General features: G+C 46.2%; 1 protein-coding gene across 1 annotated transcript; it reads left to right on the forward strand.

The window, feature by feature from the left end:
• Nucleotides 1-6988: 6988 nt before the first annotated feature.
• On the forward strand, nucleotides 6989-8950 carry LOC129784219 (GSK-3-binding protein-like). Its single transcript, XM_055800767.1, has one exon. The coding sequence runs from the start codon at nucleotides 7397-7399 to the stop codon at nucleotides 7997-7999; it is 603 nt and encodes a 200-aa protein (XP_055656742.1). The 5' UTR covers nucleotides 6989-7396; the 3' UTR covers nucleotides 8000-8950.
• The last annotated feature ends 18804 nt before the right edge of the window (nucleotides 8951-27754 follow it).

Consider the following 27754-nt stretch of genomic DNA (forward strand, 5'->3'; position numbering starts at 1 on the left):
GGCGAGATTCTAATTAGATACAAGAGGACCATTTTTCACCATGAGAACAATCAGCCATTGGAATAATCTCCCCGGGGCAGTGGTGGATTCCCCAGCATCGGACACTTTTCACATTCATCTGGGCAGGGTGCTGGGCCTTCTTGTCTAGACCATGCTTTTGCCAGGAAAAGTTGGAAGAGATGATCCTTGAGGTCCCTTCCAACCTGATAGTCTATGATTCTATGATTTAAAATCACAGCTGGTTTATGTGGGTGCCCTTGGCCGTGAACTGTGGCAGTTCAGCAGGACCCTGAAGAGAGGAAAAGTGGATGAGGCAGGAACCTCTCCATGTCTCTTGCTGTAAGCCAGAGATTTTTTTTATCCAAAAGTCTTGAGAGCCCTACATCAGAAGGAGGTAAGCAACATGACCTGTGATACTCTAAATTATGCATGTATAATAGCACCCAAGGATCTCATGAAATCTATTTTGTTGGACATTGTAAGCTGAAATATTTGCAACCTAAAGGGCTGTTTTTCATTATCCATTGAGGGTGAATTTAGCTCTAAACAAAATATGCAGGAAAACACAGTTGCTAATGTGATGGAAATTATTACTGTGTAATAATTTATGTATCTTGTTTGTTGACTTTGCTATTGGGAAATTCACTGTCTAAATATATTGGCTTGATTTAATAAGGGAAAATCAGGCTGACCTAATAGGTGGCTGGAAGATAAAATAAGCAGACAGGGTGAAAAACAAAAGCTTGAAATAAGCCAGTTCTTCACAAATGCGTGTGGATTTTTGAAAGTTAATGGGGGAAAAAAAAACATGGAAAAAAGGATTGCAAGCAGATCAAAAGGACTAGTTTAGGTAAAAAGGGGGGTGGTACAGTGGAATCAGGCTGTCACATGCATAATTTTTTTAGAGAGAAGGGGAGGTGTTTCAAGAAGCTAGACCTACCTGCCTTGTTCTGAGGGGCTAATCAGACTTTCAGAAAAATTGATATGAAGCTTGTTGGTTTTAAAATCCTTTGCAAATAACGGAGTCTCACAGAGAAAAATGGCAGGGATTAAACTTCTTACTGAGTACCACAAATGGACACCATAGTGTTGTGCTGTGCAGGGCGCAGGGCTACAATAAGCAGGAAGGCTGAGGAATTCATGGTGAGATGAGAAATATATATAAAAAAAAAAATACAAGGGAAAAAAATAGATGAGCTGTGGTCAAGGGGCAGAAAGAAGGAAGCATAACCATATCTATAACCACAGATGCCGCCCTAAGATGTTTCTCACCTGAAGGTTGATCATGGTCCTGTGAGGAGCCAGTCCAGGCCCTAAATTACACAAACACCACAGTTCAGTTTCAAAACAAGAAGGGATTATCAGATCTCAGGTGGTGCCTGGTTTTCCTTTTTCTTTTTAAGTAACAGTCATCTTTTTCTAGCGGGTTTAATGATGAAAGTATGCTTAAATGAGAGATTTCAATGAAGAAAGCTGGCAGTCATGCCCAGGTTCCATTGATTCAGTGGAATTGGTTCCATGTTTTGTGGGACAAGTGCTCCCTTAATTTTAGACAAGTCTACTTCAAACACAATTAGACAAGAACCTTTTTTTTTTTTTTTTTTGGCTTACATGCTGAGTGAAACACATTACTTGTAATCATTATATACTCGTTTATTGATTGTGGCTTTTCAGTATTCACTGTAGATAGGCTTGTTTTAACAGAACTGTCAAGAGACGTGTCTGGTTAACAAACAATTACTGATTCAAGGTACAACAGCAAGCACGGGGAATTTGTCAGGACATACAGAAATGTGCAGGGAATTTTGACAAAAGGTGAATGGGATTTTCCTTTGAATCTCTGGTATTTTTCAAGAAAAATCTATTTAATGGGATTTTGGGGGTGTTTCGATATTTCATTTTTATCTCTGCTTCCTATATTTTAATTTTTGAAAAGATCAGACAAATGGGAATTATTCACAGGAATTGCATATATGGAAAACCTGTAAGAGCCCACACAACGGATTACACCAGCCCACTGCTTATAATATAATGTTACCATTAAAACTTATTCTGGCTATTAGGAAAGCTGGAAGTGAGTCAATTATTTGAATAAACAAACAAAGACCTGGTTGCCCCATAGTTTAGTGCATCCCTGAGACATCTGCAGGCTCTTTTCCCACGCCTGCTGTCTCATTCCTAAACTAGTAGAGGCTGTTGTGCAAGGCAACCTGGCAACCCCTAATAAACAGGTGGCTTAACGCACTGTCCTGAAGCAATCCCTGCACACCGGGCACCTTTGCACATTTGGGGCAGGCACAGGGAGTTGGCAGCATCTTGTGTGTAGCAGAGGAGGGAGAAGAGGTTTTGCAGCTTACAGAAAAGGAAGGACCAGTGTATCAGGCCAAAGGAAGGCTCCTCTGGTGCCTCCAAAGGGGACACGTGTCCTGATCGCACGGACGAGCTCGGATACAGCAGTTTGGTGTGTCAGACACTAGAAGAAGGTGAGAAGGTAGAAGGTGCCAGCGTTAGCTTTTCCCCTAAAGACCGTTTTTCTGTGTCTAAAAGATATATGAAACAGTCGTAACTAGTAAAAAGAAGTAACAAAGCCTCACAAATAACAACGTAGTTCCCAGCCTTGCTAGGAAGCAGAATCCCTATAACCAGTTTCTTGGGTAATTGACTTGGGATAGACAGAAACAATACATGAAAGAAACAAATCCCACATGTCTGAATTCAGGTTCTTGTGTTGAGACAAACAAATCATGCATATTTGAATTTCCTAAGACTGAATTTCCTAAGAATTCATATTTGAATTTCCTGAGAATTTCCCTGTATTTTCAAAAGCAAGTAATGCTTCCTGTTTCCACTGAGGTCTCAGACTGGGCATCTAAAACCACATAAAACTGTTGGCCAACAGGTTTATATTTAACCTGGGAATCAGGGTAAGATTCACAACATTTCTGCTTATTAATTCCCCTGCTTTAATGTGTTTGGCTTTTGGAAGTTATGACACAGTAAATACATCTGTGTCACTTAGCAACCTCAGCTGTTTCTAAAGGAATGTCTTTTGTTCTTGGAAATCTATTATAAATGCAGGTTGCAAAATGATTATTGGGGAATCTCAGCTCATCCTATTTGAATGGTGTTCTGGCCTCTCCCCATTCTGCATTTAAAGTGTGCACAGGAAATTAATTTACTTTGCACAAGCAACCTTCATTGACGCTATTGTTACGACGAGAAGCTCTGCATATTTAATAGATATGACAGAAGTTTCTGTTGAAAATAAAAGATGTGAGAAATGCCTGGGGAAAGAAAGGACTAGTCACTGGGTTCATCCAGTTCAAAGCCCTCTTATTGTTTTGTAAACAACACTATAAATACTTTACCATTGTGATGCAATACTACATAGTTTCTGTAACAAACTCATTGGCCTGATTTATTTCTATTCACAATGCTGAAGTCCAAGACCACAGATCACACAGCTCCAGCATAAGGGTTTGAGTTGTAAGCACCTGTGCAAATTAAATATTATTCCTCATTTCACATTGAGTGGGTAACTGGGTTTCTGTAACAGGTTGTGTGTGCATAATCCTGAACACATACATGTAGCGGAAGGACTAAGAATACACTGGATTGCCGACGTCAAAGGATTTAAGGGTTTTCTTTGTCCTTAATAGATTTAAAGCACAGAATTCACATCCAATTGTCCACCTTGTCAGGATAAGTACAAAAGGTAAGATACATAAATTGATCTTTATATTCTGAAAATAACATGTATCCTCAGGAAATGCTATAAAATTATGTCAAAATTTTATGGACAGCCACATAATTAATAAAATTAGTACTTGTTTGTGAAACTCAGATGTTGTCCTCTACTAGGGGTATCTGAAAGTCAAGTATTACTAAAGATACCTTAAAGAATCTTTTCTAAAAATGTGAACAGATAAAGTAAGAGTGCAGACGAACAATAATAATATAAAGGAAGCAATTATTGTTTACAACTGTAACATCTTGCTAATAGAATGACTTAGACAACAATTTGCAGCAGAGATTTTGGCAATCCCAGAACAGAAACAGACAATACAGGGAAATGTATCCAGAAAAAAAAAACCATCCCGGCAATGCTCATTGTCAAACTACTGCTCAGAAAAATGTTGTCGGTGATCAGAAAAATCCTGTCAACAGTTTTGCAGCTCTTTGCATCTTTTTATTTTTAAAAGAACCTGCCACTATCCTTCATGTTTTAGGTTTGGGGTATTTTTTAACTGAAATTATTGTGGTAAACTGCTAAAGGAAAAGCAGTGCTGCAGAAGTGCTGCAGAACTCATCACTAGCAGTAGAAGACAAAGTATGGTAACCAGGCCGTGATTCTCCCAATCTAAACGAGAACACTTTGCTACAGCTAACTCAGGACATGGCCAAATGACCTGATGGCTACAACAGAAAACCCCAGCTTCTTCAGAGTCGGCCTGGCAGCCAACTCTGTCCCTTACATTCACGAACTCTGCATCAGGGCACCTACATGAACGACAGCCACTTTATTGCAAAACCCACCACTGAAGTTGTTCTCATTTCTACAGAGTGGCACTAGCAAACAGCTAACAATTCATAAACTGATGCAGTGATTTCTGCCGGGAACATCTGATGGTGGCTGCAGACAGTTTAGACCTGCTCCTGGCATGGGTTGGGGTTTAATGCCAGAAAGGTCTCTGAGTGCTGACATGACACGCTGAGATCTGCTCTACATATGTGAGTGCAATGTAAATTCATACTGAGCCCTCTTTGGCATAGTTTTCCCGCATAAACGCATCTTTGAGGGGGAATTTCAGGTCTGATATGGGATTATACTATCTTCCTCAGCGTTTCAGCTCCTGTCTTTCACTCCTACTGTGAAGACAGCTATTAGAACACCAAAGTAATGGCTGACCTTCCCAGTTCCTCTGAGAGAACATAGTTTGAAAGGCTCTTCTCCTGATACCACCTTAAGATGTGCAAATCTACAACACTCACTTTGTTGAGGGGGTAAAACAGTTAACCTTCATTAGTAGCATTCAATGTAAACATTTTTGGTGTGTTTAGTCCCCATATCCTCAGCCCATACTTACTCCATGGATTGTCAATCAGTTGTCACAGAAGTTTTGCATTAAAAAAGATCTGAGGACATCAGGATTCTGCTAATGACTGCTCTCTGAGCTCCCTATCTGTGGCACTGATCTGTTCTATCCTGCAAACTTTTCCCAGAGCTGCTGTTGGTGAGGGATGCAATGAAGCGCGATTTGCGATTATCATTGCTGGGCTCATGAAAGCCCCAGGTGTAGATGTAATCACAAGCAGCATTGAGCTTTTGCTGGTATAGCTTATTTTGCTTTTGTGGGAGGAGAAGAAAAGGCTGGAATAAGCTGTACTGGTTTATTGCAGTTTTGCTTGTACAGAATACCAGATTACCTACTCAGAAGTGCTCTGAATATAGATCTCCCTTGGAGTTGAAGGAGATCCATCCACTGCATCTCTGTAGGCCGGCCTTTATTTCACTTGAAAAGATAATGCATATGTAGAGAATAGGGGTAGAAATGTTTTCTTGAGAATATTTTGGTGTGGGGAAGCAACGTCTCACTCACTTTTTCATCATCTGTTGAACACCAAAATCTGAGTTTTAATTGCCAGCTACCAAGAAGGCGCTGAAAATAACAAAGTATCAGTACATTAAGTATACATATGAATAAATAATATGCTATTAGGTAGTACGCTTTTTGTCCAGCTCATATAAATCCAGCCTGGAGATGTAGTGATGGACTCGGACACCTGGGCTGGAGCCACCAGCAACACATTTGGTACGGGCATATTCGCAAGCATGTGAGGGTATGCACAGAGTCTTTTGTTTTGTACAGCAAGTGAAAGCAGCTCAGGAAAACATGGACAAGCGGACCAAAGGACATGCCCTCTCCTTTGCCTTACTGATTCGCTTACTGATTAATCAAGGGCACGGTGCTGATCGCAGTTACAGGTGTGAGAAACTTCCATTTCACTAGCGGTTCCCCAGCAGTGGTGACTGCGTGCCTGGTTACGTGAAGGAGCATGTCCCGGACTATGCCCCCGGAGCTCTGACATCCAGAAAACGTTATTTAAAGCTCATTGTAGAAACTTCAGCACTCGCTTAAAGGACGTGGCGATGGATTCAAGGGAAGGAATAGGGCCGGGGCGGGAAGAGGCAGGATCGAGCCTCGGTGCGGGTTATGAAGTAAACCGGAGGCAGGTAGAAAACCCGAGGGGCGGCTTGCTTCACGCCCGCTGGTTCTAGTGATGGAAAATACGACCCCAAAGGCATTTCTGTGCCGCGGAATTAAAGCCCAGCTCCGTGCGCTGCCGGACGGGAGGCGACGCAGGGATGCCAAGCAGCACCCGGTTGGGGCGCGGGGGGCGCGGGGCCCCGGAGCCGGGCGCTGCAGCCGTCGCCGTCTCAAAACTGGATGTCGTCGGGGACGCCCGCAGCGGGGACGGCAGCGCCGCGACTCGCTCCCGGCGGCTCCAGCGCGCAGCGGCCGCGCTCGCGCGGGGGAACGTGCAGCGGCGGGAGGGCGGGCAGGAGCGCGGGCAGCTGCCCCCCCGCCGGCAGCCGGCACCGGCCCGCGCCCGCACGCGGCGAGCCCGTCACGGTGTCCCGGGGCGGGCCAGCGAGGACAGGGCACCGGGCGAGGGGGAGGCGGACCGGGCGCCCGAGGGGAGCCCCTGGGGGGAGACAGGCAGCCGGCCCCCCCTTCCCTTCCCTTCCCTTCCCTTCCCTTCCCTTCCCTTCCCTTCCCTTCCCTTCCCTCTGCGCCCGGCCGCCGCTCGCCCTCGGCGCCGCCGCCTCTCCTCCGGCACCCGTCCCGAGGCGACCGGACGGCGAAGGGCCCCCCCGGCCCCGCGCGGCCCCTCAGCACCCCCTCCCCGCCGACCGGCCCCGTCCCTCTCCGCCGGCCCGCCCCGCCCCCTCACACCCCTCCTGCCAATCACCCTGGCCCCGCCTCCGAGACCCGAGGTGCGGGGTTTGAAAGCGGGCTGGTCCACGCGGCACGTAGACGGGGGGGAGAGGGAGCGGCGTGGCTGGTGGGCGCGGGGCAGCCTCGCCCCGCCGCCGGTCTCCGGCCTCGGGAACCGGCTCCCGCGCCGCCGGGCGAGCCTTCCTTGGGCGCCGCCCGGGGCGCGGGCGGCGGGAGCGGGCGGCGGACGGTTGACGGCGGGGGTTCCCCCCCCGCCCGGCGCAGTGGGAGGCGCCCGGGATCCCGCGTCACCCATTGTTTACAAACCAACGCCAGCGGGCCGAGCTCCAGCTTCAACCGCAGCCGCCGGAGCCGCGTGTGCTCGCGTGCGCGCGGGGCGGCGGGCGGCGGCCCCGGTCCCGCTGCGGCTGCGGCACGGCAGGGCGCCGGCCGAGATGCCGTGCCGCCCGGGCGAGCGCTTCCTGCTGCTGGAGCGCTCGGTGGCCGTGGGGCAGGCGGGTTCCAAGGAGGTGGACGCGCTGGTGGCCAAGCTGGGCGAGGTGCTGCAGCTGAGTGCCCAGCGGGCGCCGCCGCCGCCCCGCGCCCCCAAGCACCTGGGGCCAGGCAGCGCCCGCGACCGCGCCGCTCCCTACTCGCCGCGCTGCAGCGGCGGCGGCCTGCTGGCGCCGCGGGGGCCGGCCCCGCCGCAAGCCCACCAGCAGCACGCCGAGCCCCCGCGGCCGGACAGGAGCGGCCACCAGCGGGTGACCAAGCAGCTGTGCGGCCGGGGCTGGCTGCGGAGCGCCGCCCGTCGGAGGAAGCAACCGCCGCCGGGGCCGGGCGACGGGCCGGCGGAGGAGGAGGACCCCCATCGGCTCCTGCAGCAGCTCATTCTCTCCGGCAACCTCATCAAAGAAGCCGTCCGGCGGCTGCAGCTGGCGGCGGCGGCGGCGGCAGCGGCGGCCTCCACGGCCTCCAGCGGCAGCGCCTCGGCGGGGAGCAGCGGCGCGGACGGCGAGGCGGCCGAGGCGGCGGCGGCGGTGCAGCCCCGGGAGTAGCCGACGGGGACGAGCGGCGGCCGGGGCAGCGGAGCGCGGACGGGGCGGCCGCTAGCGGCGGCGGGGCCTCCCGCCGAGCGGACTGCGGGAGCGCGGCGCTGGCTCCGCCGCGATGTAAGTCTCCCCCCGCGGCGGGGCGGCGGCGGGCCCCCCCCCCCCCGCTGCCGGGCGGGGACGGGACGGGCGCGGCGGGGTCGCTGTCGGTTGGGGTGGGGCGGCTGCGCCCCCCCCTCCCCCCCCGCCAAGGTCACCCCCGGCGCGGCGCCGAGCCCCGCCGCTCTCCAGTCGGCGAGGGCCGCGCACGCCGCCCGCCCCGGGCTGCTGGTGTGTGTATGTGTGTGTGTGTGTGTGTCCCGCGCCGCCCGGGAGCTCCTCCTCCCCCCCCCCCCCTCCCCCCCCGGCCGGGGCCGCGGGCCCCCTCCCGCCGGTGCCCCGGCCGCCGCGGGGCTGCTCCGGCTCTCAGGAGCCATTTGCAATAATTCTCGCTGACCCCGGCGGGAGGTGTTTCCTTTCCCCTCCCGGGCTGGTTTGGGTTTTGTTTTTCTGTTTGTTTTGTTTTTTTAATTATTATTATTTTAATGTTTATTATTATTTCCCCCCCGTTGTGACTGTACGGAGCATTTTAAAAAAAGAAATGTGAATATCAAAGCTGGAAGGCAGCTGGACTTATAATTGTAAAGCCTGATGAGTGAATGGAGCCTGAGACGCATTGTTCACATAAGGTAGCCGAAACAAGTTTTTTCTACCAAAAAAAAAAAAAAAAAAAACCCCAACAAAAAAAACCCTGAATCCACCCTTCCCTGACAAACTCAATGGCTCGAATGCAAGATGCAGCTGTTGATTTTAAATATATGCACTTCGTACCGGAGTGTTTGAAATGTGTTCCTGATTTACAGGACTTACTGTCTTAATTAACCTGTCTGTATTGAATAAACGTTGGTCTTGTTTTTATTTTTGGATCTGTGTTTCATTGTTAAGGGGAAGTGAATTTTGATTCATGAGAACAAAACTGGATGATGCTTCAGTAGGCACGTTCCCCTTGATCTCTTTCAGTTGTGAGATCTCCATTTTGCAAACACACACACACACACACACACACAAAAAAAAATCCCCACAACAATCCGCATAGTCTATGCAGTGGGACACCGGCTATTAATGCACGGAGATGCAACCGAGCCCCTTTGTTTGCCAGCACTGTTCGCTCGAAAGCCGTGAGACACCCCTTTGAGCAGCCGAGAATGTGGCTGGTGGAATTTCTAAGTCGAATCATACTGAAACTAAAATTAGGTATCTTGTATTGGGGAAAGAACAGAGCTTGTGTTGGTTACTTACTTGTTTGGTTGGGTTTGGTGTGGTTTTTTTTTCTACCGGGGAGGGTTTGGGGGGGGGGAAGACTCTACAAAGAAGGGGGGAGAGGTCTAGGCAGCAATGTGAAGGAGAAAAAACCCCCAACCCTCTGTAAAATGTAGAATTCGATGCTGGTGGTGATTAAGTTCTGATACCTATTCTGAACAGCTTCCTTGGTAAAATCCTGTTAGGTGTTTAGGAGTCAAAGAATGAACCTCAAGATCAGAACTAAGCACATCAGACAGACTGGAGCATAACAATCTCCCAACCCCCACTCAATTTGAGGTAAAAGCTTCTCCTTTGAAGAAGGTAGCAATCCCACATGAAAGAAAATGGAAGATGTTTGCCTTTGTCCAAGAGAGCAATTTGAGCAACTACATTTACTTGTGCGATTAGTTCTTTCAAGAACACATTAAATCCACAAAATATTTCAGATTTCTTTCTGTGCTGTCAGCTACTGATGGAAACTGATGCTGAAGGTTTTTATGTCTCACTGAATTCCTCATGCGCTAGGAACAGTATGTGATGTTATTATTAGCTTTATCTTGATTAATTTATAAGTAGAATGCTGTTTTTCCATATCAAAGCAGGTAAAATGCAAAGGAAGAAGTTCAATGCATTTTAGAACCTCCTTAATTACTAACATCTGAAGTCCTTTTTCTCATAACTGCTTTTGTGGCATTTTGTACAACTTGGAAAGGATTCAGATCTGCCATTAGTTCTTATCCTCTAATACAATAATGTATAGGTTGTCCTTACTTCAAATGAATTTTTATTTGAAATTGTTCTGTTTCTTTCGTAATCCAGGAAAAAAAGTTCAATAGAATGTAAAAAGAAATCTTAGCTTCCAATATAACCACTAGTCAACGACTAAAAAACCAGTTGTTCTTGTATTTGTCCTTTAACTGCTCAGTCAAATAGGTATTTGCTGTGCTGACGCTGAATTTGAACCCTAGGATAAGTAGTTTAATTATCTTTACTAAAAGAGCTGGAGGAAACAAGCTAAAAACCAACCATAGCCAATGGACACAGAGTTAAAAGTATATGTGTGGCTGTCAGCTGAAATTCTGAAGGCTGGCGTGGTTGACTTGGAGCTTTTTGTCCCCGATAATTATGCATTGATTCTGCAACCCCCTTCCCCCCTCTTCCCCCCTCCCCAAATCCTAGCTTCTGTATACTAATGAGAACAGCTAACTTTACAAGTGTCCTTTGTAGTCATTGAAAGCCTCGAGACATTCCTTTTCAGGATTTTACTAGAATAACACTTTTCAATAAACTGGCAGTTGAAGTGAGGCTTAGAAAAGATGCTAATAAATTTCACAGTGACTGGCTGGTTTTTAAGCTTCCTAAATTACTTCTAAAATAGCTTTTACTTTCTCCTTTGTGCGAGGCTGGGAGATATATATATGAAAAGGGTTATAGTAAGCTAAGTGTCATGTCGAGTGTGTGATGATTTGGTAAAAGGAATTTTGGCACTTGTTTCAGATAACTCGCATAATTCACCGACGCATCTTCATCACTTGTAACGCGAATGTCCTAAGCTCGTGCCAGCAACCTTTATCATCACATCTTCCTTATACGTCTTTAAAGTTGTCGTCTTCAAAATAGAGCACATGTCGCTTCTTCATAAGGGAACAGATCAAACACGGCTTATTTTGGTTTGGAAGCAAAGTTTTACAAGATGTTGGACCAATTGAAATGTTGCCAGAAGGTTTCCATTGATTCACCACAAATTCTCTTTTTCACATACTGCCTTATGCTACGCTATGCAGGTATACAAACAGAAAGGAACTTTAATATAAAAATCACTGTCTACTTTGTTTCCCAAATGGGATAAAGCTGGAACAGTGAAGTAACCATTCTTCTAAGCTTTAAGTATCTGTGGTTTATAGGTAGGGTTTCTTTAATACATTTAGCCTGTGCCGGTCTTCAGATACCAGTTGTTGATTTCTAGAGAAGCAAGAAGCAAGTTCAGGTACATGCTACATTTGGCCTTCACAGTATGCTTAGACTATCTTAATTTGTTAGTGAAAATACAGTTTACTTCAACTTTAAATTTGGAATAAAATTGTATTTTCACAATAGGCATTTAGCTAGGTTTTATCTTTTTTTTTGTCTTGTGAAGAAAAAAATTGTTCAAAACACAAGATTTTGTATTGGATCACATGAGCTGTAAGATCAAAAATAAGCCATTTAGATACCTGTAACAAGTGATACTGCAATGCATTGGGGAAGGAGTTCATTATATTTACGGTGGGCTGTATTTTGGGGATAAACTTGATTTTAAATAATTTTGTAAACAAATGCAAACAACTCACAATCTCATCTTTCAACATGCCTCTCAGTGGTGTTGCGCTAGTTAGCATGGCACAAGGCTGCCACAGCTTTTTCATTTATAGTCTACATTGCAGCTTAACTCCTCATGAGTTTTCTCTATATGACTGAACAAGTGTTTTCCTGACCCCTTGCCCAAGACTTACCTTCACTTCCTTGTTAGATCTTGCTCTTTCTACTTTCACATTCCCTGAGCTCTTGAAAGAAACTCAGTTTAGCCAGAAGTCTGGCAGGTAGAATGACTTTTCTCTGCTATTCCCCTTGTGTCTCCTTGTCTGCCTTTTAGCTTACTATTGTGTATTGCACCAGCACTTAGAGACTCCTGTAAAAGTTATGTTGGTATAGTACTCGGCATAACATACATGATAGGAAAGCAGGGACTCTGCCCTAAGTCCTTAAAATCGGGTTTTAAAGAAAATTTTAATGAAAATAGGAAGTGCATCTCATGGAAGGCATAAGGGAGAAGAAGGATGTGGGCTGGTTAATGCACAGCTTAAGTTCTGGCCAGCCAGGGCCAGTCCCAGTGTCAGCAGCTTCTCTGTCTCCATCTTCATTTCCATCATCTCCATCTCCACCTTCTTCTCCACCTAAAGAACATCCCTCATTCCCTCCTAGTCCCTGGCCCCATGATTTTCCTCTCTTCACCTTGCATTCCCCCCTTACCCAGGCCATTATTTACAGTTTGTGGTTGTAATCTTTCACTTTTACATGTCTTTTGTCCATGTCATATTGCTCTTCCCAAATATTAAGTAGCTCTGTTCTCCTCAGCCTCTTTTTGGTAGGTACTTTCAACTTGCTTGTTCATTTGGCTTCAAATGATCTGGCTTGGTCACTTCTTGGTAGCCAAGATCTGTTCAACTTCTTACAAACCTTGCAGCGTATGAGTTGGAGGGCCAGTTACAGCTGTCTTTCATCCTCAGTTTGTACAACATAGGGCAGAAATCAGAGGTGAAATACTAGCTGCAACGAAATGAACAGATGAAGTTAACAAAAAAACCTCCTCTCAGCTTTTCTGGGAATTTCCTTCTGTGTTTTTTTTAGAAGTAGCTGGAAGACACCACTTGAAGTGCTACGATAACTACATAAACGCCTTTGCAGCAACACAAAAATGACATCGACAAACTCATTTCCTCAGTCAATGAGGTTCGTTTGCTTTTTCTTTTCCAAAAATTATGCTTTAGCTGTGTGACTAACCTTGACCACCTGTCAAAGCTGCAGAACTTCCATTCTGCAATTTCCATGGCAAAAGGCAACTGCCAGAGAAGAAGGAATTGGCACCCTTAGAAAGAGGAAGGCTGCAGCGTTCCCGAGCTGTAGACTCCACAACAGAGGAAGCTACAGGAAATCAGGCACCATAAATTCAGAGGCATGCAGCTTTAGCTGTGCCTTATGCAATATCCTGTACCTAAATTGTATTATTTTTGCTTCCCATTATCTAATGTGGTGGTGTCTGGTAGAATAATACAGTCAGCTAAGGGTGCTCTTCATCACTGTAGGCACTAGGACATCAGTGGTCACAAGAAATCATAAAAACACCTTGTCTCTGTGTGCCCCTGGTCATCACTGACTTGGCAGGACTTTCATGAAGAGGTGCTAAAGAAAGGCTGTAAGCTCTTCAGCTATATGAAGACATTTAATACATTGATTTCCAGCCCCAAGTACAGGTTTTATAGCAGCAACAATTGTAAAGCTAGGGAAAAAAAAAAATCCTGCTGGAGCTTTTACACTTGGAAGCCATGTGGTAAGTTAGAGCATAAACAGCCCTGCATTTTCCTCCCATGTAGGTACTGTCAGTCCTCATCCGAGGAACTTTGCTGCTCCCTGGCATGCTGTGCCATCAGCTGCCCCTCAGAAGGTAGTCTCTGATTGATTTTACAGTCCAGAAAGGTTATAGTCTTCCAGATCAATGGGAGCACTTTTAGGAGCAGCACTGAATTAAAGAAACACATTTTTCATTTGGTGGTATGTGATGAAACAGCATCAGGATGAAAATGGTTTAATTAGAGAAAATGGGTCCTGGCTGGCTTAATACTAAATATTTGCTGCTCTAAGCATTTTACCACAAGAGGCCGGGGCTTATTCTACCTGTATTACAAACATTGTCCTATTTTCAAGGCTTAAATCTACAGAAGCCTGGGCTCTAAGTTAAGGTGCAGATTGGAGTTGGTAGCGTCCTTAAATCCGCGTTGCGATGCCTTTTCATTTTTACAAAACTTGTAGCTTTCCACAGGAAACCAAGCAGTGCTGAAGCAGGTGGCTGTGGGTACATACATCCCCAGCTTCTCCTGGAAGCTGGAAGAGGAGGGGATATCTAATCCTCCCCTGTTGTCCGCCGGCAGCATTGGCAGTTGCTATTCTGGCAATAATCTATCTGTCAGTGCACAGGTATGCCCCAACAGTGCAATATCTCATCCACACATCTACATTTTTGGAAGGTAAAAAAGCAGATATTTATGTTTTTCATCTTGCTGCTTTTCTGTTAGCTTCCACCAAGCTACTTTGACAGCTGCTTTCCTACAAGGCCTCTGATGCAAACTTACTTGGCAGCTTTCAGCTCTGGCCTGAACAGTGGCTGGATTCTGGGTCACAGGACACAGAAATCGTGTTCCCATAAAAAGGGAGTATGTCAGCCTGGAGCATGCAGAATGGAAATAAGCGACAGAAATTCCCACCTCTGCATTTGTTTCGAAGTGTTCTTCTCCCACCACCCCACCCCTTTTTTTTTTTTTCCTTTTAAGAAGCTATGGATGTCAAGCACCTCTGAAAGTCAAATTGCGAACCTCAGAAGGGATTTGGAAGTGATCCACCGCCCCATTTTTCATTTTTCCCATTATTTTTCTGGAGACCCTTTCACAGTGCATTTGGTTTGTGTTGGTCCTATTCTCCAGCCTGTGGTAAGACAGAGGTGCTCCAGGGCTAAAGAACAGACAGGTATAGAATGGGTGCTGTGTATGTGCACACATAAGCACAGGGTCAAACGTGAGTCACTGAAACAGTACTGGCACACAGGGTCAAATGTGCAGATTTTTTATTGACACTAAGAATAAAAGATAGTCCTACACAAAGGACATGTGCTATTAATTAGCTTTAAAATTAAATTTTTAGGAACATTTAGGTCTATAGCAAAAATCATGGAAGCATACCATTGTGCTTTTTGTCTTGCCAAAGTTAAGGCAAATGTATTTTTAGTGCAGTACTGCTTATGTCCAGTGCATGCGTTGCCTTGATAGCTGCTCCTGAACAGTCTTAGTAAATGCAATCTTAGTAAAAGCAGATCAGAACCTATCAGAACAACTAAATTATTGTAAGAAATAGAATTTCAAATGGGTTTTGGTTCACCTGTTTCTTCCTAAACTAAAAAACAACAACAACATATTGTTGGGTATATATCGACGCTGAATAACTCTTTCAAGGATGGCTTCATGCAGGAGTGACTTGAAGTTTGCAGCCAGCACGATACAGATCGGCCTAATGATCACAATGGCTTTAGCTTATCTATTAAAAGTCTCAATTCTTCTGGCTTCAGTATTTTTGAACGTGGTTGAAATGTTCTTTCTCATTTGCAAGAGTGGAGATTTTTCTCATATTTTCTAGAGTCAGAAAAGTTTTCCTTCAGGGTGAGGAGGAGAAAAAAAAAAAAGAATAGAAAAATTCAGCTTAAAATTTAATAGTGAAAAACATTTAATGCTTTAAGATTTTATCTTCTTGGGGAAATTATATTACAAACTGATCTTCACCTTTAAGTACAGCAAGCACAGACACCTAGAAGCTGAAACTGTGTTATCCAGGAGGCACTACTTTTAAGTCCATAAACTTTAGAAAGTTTTAAATTGGAGATGGGAAGTTAATCTGAATGTTGAAAGTAAACAGAAAAAGCAAAGATGTTCAGAGGGTGATTTCAACTTCACAAGTAGTCCAGTCCAATTTATTTGAACTTCTGTGACTCAGCAGAGGAGATTAAAAGATCTTTCTTAAGTGACAGTCCCACATAATCACACCTTTAAAAGTCATGGGATTGTCATACTGGGTAAGACCTGAGCTCCATGTAGCTCAGTATTGGATGGTGGTCAGCTGCTTCATACCAGCTGCTGCATGGTAAGGTGGAAGAGCCCCAGCAGTTCTTGTCCCGATGTCTGGCAGTTTGGCTCCCTCTTGGTTATATAGCTTACGATGTTGGGTTTTGGAGCTTTAGTCATGGTTACAGTTGATTTTCTTGACAGCTGTGCATGATGGTATGGGTGGTCCAGTGCTTTCAGGGCCAGGAGACCTGACCTGCTGTGGTCAGTCGACTCGTATGTTTGGCTGCAAAGCTGGCTTCTGCAGAGGGCAGTGGGAGGGTGGTCAGGGGAGCAAGGTTCCCTCTGTGAGAAGCAGAGAGCCTGGCCAGCCTGTCAGACATGCTGGGACGTTGCCTTGGCTTCTGGGTGTAATGCTGAGGACTGATGATGAAACAGCAGGAATGGATGTTGCCTGTGGCAGCTGCCTCCAGAGAGGGGTTGTGGGACTGAGAAACAGAAGAATGAGCAAGAGAAAACTCTCCCCAAAGAGGTGAGATTTGAACCAACACAAGGAAGAGAAGAACTCTGAGGAAAAACACTCTGTACTGAAGGACTTACACTGAAAGCCAGAAGTGTGCCTAAGCCTCAGTCCCCCTTACTAACACCCAGAGAGGGTGATTACTAAAGCTTTGACAGCAGATTATGGAGCCCCATCATGAGCGGGAAGACTGTTAGAGACCCATCTGGAGAACGGTAGGTAGAAACAAGCTTCCTGATGAGGAAAAACAGTAGCGTGGCAGCAAAACCAAAACCAGGCTCAAGCAGCTTCCCCTGATTGTCTACAAAAGGGTGCTGGCATGTGGACACTGGCTGTGGGCAGCATTGACTCAGCTCTCCCTTCTGTTCTGGTGCGCTCCTGGCTTCGGCACCTGCCTGGCTCTCGCTGGGATTTTGCCCCTTTCCTGTCACCGGTTGCCTCCAGGGCTGTGGGTCTGCACTGGCAGGACAGACGTCATGTGGGGGCTTGACCATATTAATTTCTGCATCAATACTCCTCGGCACCCCGGCACTTGAGATCTGAATCTCCTGGCTAATGGCTGCACATAGAAGCCTCAGGCTCCTCCGTCTGCCCTGCAGAGAAGGGGAAATGTAGCGCTGCCCAAGTCTGACCTCCATAGTTGTGGCTACAAAACAGAACCTGCCTGGTGATTGATCCCTCAGTTATTCCAAAGCACGTGATTTTGAAAGCAGTGAAGTTTAGCAGTTACACCTTCCTCTTTGAGTTAGTTTGGGGTTTTTTTCCCCATTTGTTTAAGCAAGTTAGTTGTTGCTGCACTTTAACCCATTTCACAGTGAGCAAAATTAAGTACACAAGGTATCTATTACTGTCTTGCAGTTCTTCTGACTGTACATTCAACAACGATGACAAAACCTTGTCAATACCAAAGACCTCAGCACCGCTGATCTCAGCATGGGCTACCTTTGCAGTTTTGCACGTGGCACTGAGTCTGACAGCTGAGATTCATGGCCCTGGGTGATGCTGGCATCAACAGCTTCCCTTGAATAACTGTTGTTACTCACTTGTTAACTCTCACTGGTAACACTTGATGATGTTTCTGAGGCACAGAGAAGCTGATTAAATGCTTTACCACATCCTTATGTCCTGGATATAAGGATAAACCTCTTCCCCATGAGGACGGTCAGGCATTGGAACAGGTTGTCCAAAGGTTGCAGCCTCCATCCTTGGTAGTTGTTAAGATCAGACAGGATAAAACGTTGAGCAACACTGTCTCATCTCAGAGCTGCCCCTGCTTTGGACAGGCAGTTGGACTACAGACGTCTTGAGATCCTTCTGACCTGAATTATCCCATGATCCTATAAAGCTGGCACATCCACTTGCCATGAAATATTCCATTCTAATGCAGTGCATGGAATTCACACAGTGTTTCCCTAAATCTCAGCTAGGAAGAAAGAATCCAGGCTATGTGAATGTAGCCCCTTAGCAATTTCAAGACTTTTTTTCTGCTGTAGCTTCATTCATCCTGATTCACCTTGAGTACTACTCTCATTTAGGGTCCTATGGTTGACAAGACCATTCTCCGTTTCTTCTGGATCTAGACTCTGCCCTTTCTCACTGAGATCTGTGAGGGCTTGAAAGCAGTAACAGCCTTTCTCCAGCCACCAATTGCTCATCTACAACAGGGAGGACATCCACTGTTCAGACAGACACGTGCAGCTTTTCCTCCAGCACTGGAAAAGGCAGACAGAAAGGACCATATGCCATCCTCCTAGTTCAGGCATTCTTACTGTCCCCCCACAGCTCACATCTGGATCATCTTTGGACTCAAGAGGGAACAAACCAGTGCGATGTTAATGTGTGCCCAAGGGTAAGCGTTATTCCTAAGAGAACAAGAAAAAAGCCCTTTCCCAGTCCTTGAAGGACCCCATCCCTTGTGTTCTTAGGATTGTGTTCATAACGGCAGCTCTTGTCTCATCAAACATAGTGCCCTGGGACTCGGCAAGAGCTGACAACACCCTCCGTATCAGGAAGCAGTTTGCTGCGAACCAGTGACTTCTCAGAAAATGTTCTAGTCCAGTGCCCGTGTCAGGGGTTTCAGATCACTGTGCCTGGACAACAAAAAAACTCCAGTTATGATTGTTCAAACTGAAAATTGAATGTGAGGTCAAGTTTCTGTTTGCTACAGAATTAAATTCACATCCTTTGTTTCAGATAAGCCGCAAGCCTGAGACTGCCTTTCAGACCTATGTCTGTGTGCTCCGTACGCCTCTGGTCTCCAGTGCACGCCATCCCATTCTTCTTTTAGCAAGGGCATTAAGAAATTCTGGTGAGAGCCCACATGTATGATCATAACAGGGCAGAGGCAGTTCAGTTATCCAGATCTCCTGAAGCTCCCAGTTTAATCTTCAGTAATGTGGCCAGGCTGTTCAGACACCCTTTCTGAACGAGACCATCTCTAAACCTCACCTGGAATATCAGTTGGTTGGCTTCCATGGGGACAGCTTCTTTGAAGTCAAACAAAACTCCCTCAAGTCCCAAATTATACCAAATAAATTAATTTTTTTTAAAAAAGGGGGAGAGTTCGCTACGGTGGCAGAATACTAGTATTTCTTAGCAGAGTCAGACATTTGTAACAGAGGCACGTACACTCCAAGAGCAGAGTGTATATGGCCAACACATCTCAAAGAGCCAGCTCTGAGGAACTAACTTTCTTTCCTAATTAAATATCAAAAATGAGAAATGATGGATGGTTTAATCAGGCCCCTTTACATAATTACTCTGGGACAGAAGATCATTCACAGGTTGTTTCTTTTTCAAATGTGTCTTGGCACAAGGGCTTTTCTTGATCCTTAATTCTTCTTCTCCCTCTTATCTGAAATGCCATCATTCCCTCCCCACTCCCACCACCATCCCCCTCTGTGGGAGACGTGACCGGTGCCTCAGCACAGGCAGGAGCACTACTGCCTGCTATGAACCACTGCAGTCCTCTCCCGTGTCTGCATCCCTGCCTTTCAGAAACTTGAAGAGCTTGTTTGGGTTTTGAGCAAAACTGCTGAACTGTCTCCTGTAGTGCCCTATTATCCTACCCGGCTGCAATGTACTGCTTTTGATTTTTGCTTGGCTGGTTTGCTAGCAAACTCCGTTTGCATGTAGATGTACTGTACTGGCATGCCAGGAGGTGAGCAGAGATGTGTCTATCCGGCTACGTGTTTGGCAAAAACAAAGCAATCCTTTTATCACCAAATGAGATGTCATTAGAGCCACCCTCTAGCCTCTCCCTTAGCAAAATTAAGCTGTAAAAACCCAGGCAGGTCTCCAGCCTGTCCTATTAGAGTTAACAAGAAAAACCCAGTCAAAGTCAGAGGTGCAGGAGCCTTAACCTTTCTTAAATTGGCGGCACAATTTGCGTCGCTGACGGTGTGGTGAGTCAGCATGGATGGGATGAGTTGGTCGGTGGTTAGCAAGCACTCCATGAGCTGGCACCGACACCGGCTGCCGTTATGTCATTGCCGGGGATGTATTAACACCTTGCCTAATCTGTGTGCTTTCTTGAGGGGGTTATCCTTGCACCTCCCTCAAGTGTGAAATAGAGGCAGAGTGCTGACAAACTCAGTCCTGGAGAGCAGAGATTCAGGATCCGTGCCAGCAGCTCGTGTCAGCCTTGAGCATCCATTTTCCTGTGTCGTGGGGCTGTGACAGTGCAGACGGGCGCTTCCCATTAGATATCACAGACACTGAAAATAGACACTCCATTACTGTAGCACATTAGCTGACGGTAATGATAGGGCTCTGCTTACTAGTTCAGTTACATACTGGCAATCTGGCCACTTTGCATGCTTTATTTATCAGGTATTAATTGCAACTTCCACTTATCACCTCCAGCCTAAATTGCTGCATCGTCCATTGCAGTGATCAGACATTTACTTATTTTTGCTTTTGCTATTAGCATCAGGAAACTCAATTACAGGCGAGCAGGCATGCATACACAAACACACAGTAGTAGGTTTGTGCTGATGTTTTTAAAGATACACATCTGCTGATACTAAAAATAGGTCCTTGTCAGCAGCTTGGTAATTTTAGGCTCAATGAGAATTCATCCCCATGGTAACTGTACAGTTGTTGAATCATTTATTATTTGAGCTTCAAAATCACAACAGTGCCGGCAATTTTCATCCTCTGAACATTTTTAAGGACCTTTTGCAGTGTTGCAGTACTCCTTGCATCACCATCAATATTTATCAAGCAAACAGCACTAGGCCTTGAGCTGACTACTGGCTTTTCCTCGGCCATGTCGGGACTGGGATACTCGATAGCAGGATGGCAGTTTAAATAGGTTTCCCTTTTGAGATACCAGCAGTCCTGCTGGCAGGGCTGTTTGGCTGGGGATGGTACACACCGAGCCCTGCAGACTCCTGATTGGTGAAATGAAACTTTCCAGCACGGACCTAAGGCTCAGTCTTCGCCTCGAGAGCCAGAAAGCAAGATAACTCAGGCCTCAGTTGCAAGAGGTTTTGCAGATAAGGGGCTGGTAGTTTTTAACCACGTAGATAGATGCGGTTGACTCCAGGCTGGTGGGGGGACACACTACCTGGCTTTGTGGAGATAAAAGCTGTTTGTACTTTCCCTCACTTACAGATAATGCTCATTAGCCATCTCGTGTGAAAACCAAGAGAAGTCAGATGACTTGGCTAGCAAAGCATAAGGTGAAACTCAGGTCCCCTCTGCAGGATGGGGCAGGGGGCCTGCGACCACTGACAGGCTTGAAACAACAGAAATAACGCAGCAGCAGAAACACTTTCACAGCACACAAATTGCATTGAGATGGCGTTCCTGAGACCGATTTTGGGATGGATTAAATTGCAGGCATCAAGTCCCTCACCAGCTGCCCACGATTTTTGTGGCACCATTGCTGGCCATTAGATTTACTAGAGTGTGCAATACAGAAGGCTGTCATGTTTTAGGTAAAAGAGGCTCAGTCCCTTTTATTCTAACAAACTGGGATCTGAAAGGCTGACCCAGAAACACAGAGGCTATTCCCAGGTGCCAGCAGTTGTAAAGTGATATGCTTAACACAGCTGATTCCTCCTAGGTTAAACATTATAGCTATTATATACTGTCATAAGTGATGCCATATTTTTAGCTCAAATGCACTTTCATTGTGTGAGCTTTTAAGAAGCTCTTGGACAAAGTAATCTGCAAGGCGCTTTTAAATTGCCTTTCACCTTATTAGTTCAGTTGAGTTGAACACAGGGAAATAAGGATGTGCAAGTGCGTCGTACAGCTGCCGTACAGCTGCCTTCCACCTTAAGCAGCTTTCTGTAAATCTGTCAGTACCCGGAGTGTGTTGTGCATCACCCATATGGGATTAGTCAGGTGATCCTGGTGCGCACTGTGGGGAGAACTAGCGCCTGCCATCAAGGGGAGCTCGGTTTCCCAGTGTATGATCACCACTGATGTCATCCACGTGCCAAGGGACAACACAGTGCTTTCCCCAAGGGTAGGAGCAGGAGAAAGCGGCCCATCCATGAACCAGCCCCCAGCACTGAAGTTTTCTCCTGGGCAAGTGGCAGTTCTTCTTTATTCTTTATTCAAGCATCTGGTTGCTCAGTCTGTTCATTTAATTAAACCAGAAATTTCCTTCCCTCCAGTTGGTTTAGCCACTATACATTTATCCCAGAGATACATTTGGAATATGCTGCCTGTTTTTTATTTCCACATACCAGCCTCCATCTTCCTGGACTGGAAAACATGCTCTGTGGCTGTGGCCTCAGCCGGCAGAGGCGATGCCAGGTCTCACCACTCCACGGCCAGAATGTTTCAATAGGAGAATTACTTGCCTGTAGCATCCAGAAAGCTGGTCACAGCTCACAGGTTTTATAACGAATTGGGAGGGGGAGAAAATCACCTGCACAATAGACCAGAAGTGGCATTTATTCCCAGACCCATTGTGGCCAAAAGCTTGTTTCCAAGTAGTTTTTTCCACTTGCCATGCAGTGCTGGGCAGGCAGCTTGGCTCTGCCCTGCAGGCTGCTGCCCATGGAGATGGGGTGACCCTGCCAGAGCACCGCAGCTCTTCCCAAACACTGTTTTTCCCATCAGGAAGAATGAAGTTCTGAGTAATGACCCTGAATATGCTGTTACTGTGTAACATCCAGTCTTACATTTTCATTATTCATTTTTGCCATATTACACTTTCTTGATCCTGCTTGTAGGGGGGATGACACAGTGATATTGTGTGATACCCCAGCAGTGTTGCTGACCACAGGCCCCTGCAGCCCACGAGCTCCCAGGGTGGCCATCACCCAGGGTACCTACACATCTGTAACCCAGGGTACCTGTACATCTGTACCCCAGGGTATTCACACATCTGTAACCCAGCGTACCTGCACATCTGTACCCTAGGGTACCCACACATCTATAACCCAGGGTACCCACACAGCCATCCCCCAGGGTACCTGCACAGTCAGAAGCCTTCACCAGGCACCGGTGAGGGCATTATTAACTTGCAGAGCAGCTGCGATTGGTGACTGTGCATGGAAAGGAGACCCAACCTGCTTGAGACTAGAAGACCAGGCTGGGTTTGAAACTTTAGGTGCAGTCTGCCCCAACGCAGGATGCTTTTTTTATCTGAAGTTGGGGAGAAATGATGAACGTGTGATTCCATCATACTATTTTTGCAGTTGCTCTCTGAAAAATAATCAAGTGTTAAAGCCCATCTATCAGCTCTATCTTACTAGCTTTTTCCATCTGGTTGTAACCATATTTTCCATCTGAGATGCTGGTTAGTAAAAATAGCTCATCTACGATTTGTATTAGTGACAAGGGTCTTTTAACCAGGAACGTCTCCCGAGCAGCGGGGTGCTCTAGAAATATTGTCACTCCATAACTTTGTGCTTATGTATGATCGCTTATGAGACATTTATTCCATGTAACATCTCTTTCCTCTTCACCCTGCAGGCAGATTTGCATAGGCTGAAACTTAATAAATGGGCTGCTTTGTGCTTCCTTTGGTGTATATCCTGCACCCTGAGTTAGAGAGCAGTCTCCTCAGAAATGCAGGCAAATTGCTGTTGTACCCTTTCAGGTGGTGTGCGTGTGGCCAGACACTGACACTGCCTGCTGGAAGCTGGGTCTGCTGGGGAGCTTGCAGCACAGGCACCTTCCTCTGTAACCTCACACTAGCTTTGATGCAGGGGCTGAGACTGGAAGCAAAGCAGGGCCAGGGGTGATCCCTTGGTTCCCAGCAGCCAGAGGAGCTGGTGGAGGGACACAGACAGCAGACAGAGCCAGCAGCCCCCAGACCGCAGCAGCCCATGCAACTGCCCACCTGCATGGATAGACACAGGACATGGGGTTTGACGTTAAGAGATCTGGAGCAAACACTGACAAAATCCCATTTTTGCTGCTGATGCTTCTTTATACAATGATGGATAGATTCTCTCTACAGGCACCAATGTGTAACAGCTCTCTCAAAAGCAAATCAGGTTTGCTGATTAATCTAGGCCATCTTTAATTTTCTCTGCACTCATTTCTGTGCATGCTTATTTCATTCCTGTGCTATCATGGAGGGCTTTCACAGCTAAGTGCACTGAATTGTGACTGCAGCCATGTGAGAGAGGGCCCCCCTCCCTCCCCATCGGGATCCAGCTGCAGTGGGGCTGGCACAGCCTCAGCCCCTGCCCAAACTCCCCCCATTCCAGCAGTGATTCAGAGCAGGGCCTCGGCACTCCCACCCCAGGCTCCACGCGTGTGGTGAGCCCAACACCGCTCTTCTGTCACCAGTCCAGCTCAAAAATCAGTATGAGGTCAGTTGTCAATTGCTGGGGTAGGCAAGGCTCGTAGCCTTTGTGGTCCAAACCGTTCCTGCATTTGGGTTCTTTTCTGTGGTGCAATGAGACCGGGTGGGATAAGCTGCTGCCACCTGCTTGCCCCTCACGGGAAGCCTTGGTTGAGTGCGGGATGCTTTGACATGCTAGCGTGATCACCAGAGTGAGAGCAGAGCGCTGTGCCTCCAGCTGGCCTTCCCTAAATTTCACCTGGATCTTTCCAAACTGTTTCATTGCCTGGGACCCTGTGATGCTCTAGTGACAGCTCAGTGTTGATAGTGGTGCTCCTTCAACTCCCTGCGCATTCCTGGCTTTGCACTGGGGCTCCCCTTGGCTGTGCAGCCACTGCTGTTGGTCCCGCTCCACCCTGATCAGTAACAGGAGCTATTGCCATGGTTAAAGATCTCTGTTGCTTCTCTATGCTCAAGAGTGCCCTTGGAGCCTCAGGGCTGTGCCCAGGACCCAAGGTGGTGTGCGGTGGCACAGGGCTGGGTGCAAGCATGGCTAAGAAGAAGGAAGGGGGTTTCAGAGAGCGTTGGTTGCTCTCATACTATGAAATCGTAGCCCTAGGATATAAACAGGGACATACCTTGCAGGCAGAGGTGATACCTTTCATTAAGTGAAGTCATAAAGTTGAAAAAAAACACAAAGTTTGGGTCTCCAGGCCCTTTTTTGAGCACGCGGTTTCTCCGTTTCATATATCTCATAGGCAGTGAGTGCCAGTCAGGGTAAAGTTTACTGGACTTCGTGTGGGCTTCTTGCGCAGTTATGACCACTCAGTTGGTCCTCTCCATTGAGCCCAGCTAGGTTGACATGTGCAGCCATATTTCCCTCAGCGGTAAATGATGCAGTGAAGTTGGTATTTAATAACTTTTTCAGCACTGCCATGGTGCTTTTTCAGCTGTTTCCAGCTCAGTTCTGCAGCCAGTGCTTTGGCCACGGGTCCTTTCAGGAGAGTTTGCTCCAACTCTGTTGACGTGTCTCATCGCAGGAGCTCACACAGCAGGCCAGGATTACACACCTCCTGGGGAGATGCAGGTACTAAGCCAAGTAACTGCCACAGGACATCCAAGAGCCACAGGAGAACATTTTTTATCACCACGCTCCATTTACACCATGAAAACAAGTTTTTTTCCTTTGTTTCCAATTTAGCATAGCATGACCTTGCATTGGCTTCTCAAACCAAGCAGGGCAGAGGTGGCAGAGGTGGACAAAAGCAAGCTCATCTCACTTAGGCTTGCTCTTTGCCAAGTAGCTCACCTTTGACCTGCTTAATTCCCTTTGCGGGTAAGGATGCAGGCAAGAGCGACTTGTTTACATCTCCATTCAAGTGATTAATGATTAAACAACACAAGAAAGGAGTCCTTGTGGATCCACTAGCCCAAAGTCTGAGCACACAATGAAATAACCAGCTGCTTTGAGTCAGCAGCAAGCCCGGTAAACACAGGGGCTCCTTCCCTGAGGTGTGGGGCTGGAGAGGGACAAGGGCTGCACAGGGGATGCTGGGGAGCAGGCCCTGCCTGCCCCTTGCTGCCTTCTCTTCTGTGACAACGCTGCATCATCCGTGCGGGATGCCCAGTGCTTTGGTCCCTGTACCACACTGTTCGCCCCCTTCCCACCCCTCCAGCACTGCCACCCTGCCAGCCCTTCTTCCCCCATAAGGGCCACAGCCTGGCTCTAACCCCTCCCCAGCACCAGAGAGGCCCAGGAGGTGATTTTGGAGAAAGGATGGAGATAGGTGGGAGCATGAAAAAAGGCAGAAAGTCCATACTCAGGGAAACGGGTTGAAGAGGGGTAAGGGGCGTCCTCACCTTCAACCTGTCCTGGGAGTGCTTTGGTATGGGGAAGGGGTTGGAGTCTTCTCATTATTTTGCCCAGTTTCTACCACCTCTGCATTTTAACAAGGTCCCTTGCTGAAAGTGTTAAACTATTAAAAGAAAAAAGGTGGCACAGGCATTGCATTTTTCATTGCAACATGCTGCTTGCTGGCAGCATTGCTTTTAGGATCTCGCCACTTGTAAGATCCTGAAGTACTGCAGTCCTAGTGTTTGAGGTTGTTGATGGTGACAAAAGCACTCTGAAAAACAATGCATCCTTAGAGAACAGCACTGCTGCAACTCAGACACCAGAACATACACAGCTTTTGTCGGCAAGTTACTAATTACAAGTTAAAAACACTTCCCGTTCACAGGTTTGGAGTATTGGTTTGCAAGTTACTTTGATCGAAGTATATTTATTTTCGGCTTGCAATGTTTGAAAACAAACAAAGCCCACAGAGTAAAATATAATTAAAGATTTAAAGTATTTGACACTTTAAAATACTGTTTGGTTTTGATGGCTCAGAATGCATGGTAGGAAATCTGGGATGAGAAATTTCAGACCTGGCAAAATAAGAGAGCACTGAGCTCTCTATAGCTGTCCAAGGGGAGTGTGGAAACCAGCCTTTCCCAACACCCACTTACAGCTTTTGCTGTCACAAGATGTTACAGTGAAATTATCCCTTGTCTTGCAAAAGTGCAAATTAAAAATGAAAAAATTAAGGGGGGAATTTTTAGGAACTCCTTTAGGCTTAAAAGCTCCTGCCTTAAATATGGGGCATTATTTTCATAGTAAACAAATAGTGGTAGAATTCTAGTGGTTTTTAAAAGGTTTTAAACCAAGATTGCAATGTTCCTAGTTAAACCACATAATACCATGCCACATAGGCTGGTATATTGACCATGGAAAGCACCCAAGTTTTAGTCAAAAGTTAATTCAAAAAAATCCTTAACATTAAGGTCTTACAAAAACTATATAAAGTACATATAGATTCAGTTTTAGATTTTTAATTTTGGAATTTAAAAAAAGACAAGACAACATGCTGCTGAGACTATTAAAAAAAAAAAAAAAAGGTGGGGGTGGGGAAACAGTATGAAGTTGTAGCAGCCTGAATAGTGGGCATACTTTTATCATCAGGGTAAACAGGGCTGTCATTCCTTAGGTTATCCACACTAGTGGACAGTATAATATGCTCCTGCAGTTTAATTTTTTTAAAAAAACCATTAGATTTAAAACCAGGTTTTACTAAGACCAAAGGCACATTTTCTCCATGTAACATGATACATTTGAATATAGTCTTCTTGAAATTATAATATCTTTTCACATTTTTTTCAGATTAATTCCAGTGATTACCTTCACATTAGATATTATTTACACATCTGAATACGAGTGATAGATTCACATCTCAAGTTCAATCAATAACCTTAACCTCAGAGAAAGTTACATAGTGGAATTGGACTTTCATCTTTACTGATGGAGTCTCAAGCTTTCTTGCTTGAATAAGTAAAATTGCCTCCAGCTGAGAACCTGCCTAACTGAGGTAACAGATATTCAGAGATATTAAAGCTATGAGATTTCCCAATTAATCTTGCAAAAAGAAAACCGAATAGACACACATTTTCTCCTTTTGTGGAAATTGCATTTCTAGTTTGTTTGATTTCTAGAACATACAACCATTACAATGGGGGAATGGTATACTGCTCAGCTTTAGGTTAAATGAGATTTGACATTGTAATCAATTAAAACCGACAGACTTACAGAAAAAGAGGATTCAGTTCTGAATTTAATAGAACCAGAAGAATCCCAAACATAAGACAGCCTGTAGAAAAATAACGCAAAACCCAACTCAGATCATGTACAGTAGATGTGCATCTTACTTCATAAAATCTGAGGCCAGGGTCCTAAGAACAAA

The sequence above is a fragment of the Falco peregrinus genome, chromosome 3 (genome assembly GCF_023634155.1).
Source record: "Falco peregrinus isolate bFalPer1 chromosome 3, bFalPer1.pri, whole genome shotgun sequence".
Classification (NCBI taxonomy): Eukaryota; Metazoa; Chordata; class Aves; order Falconiformes; family Falconidae; genus Falco; species Falco peregrinus.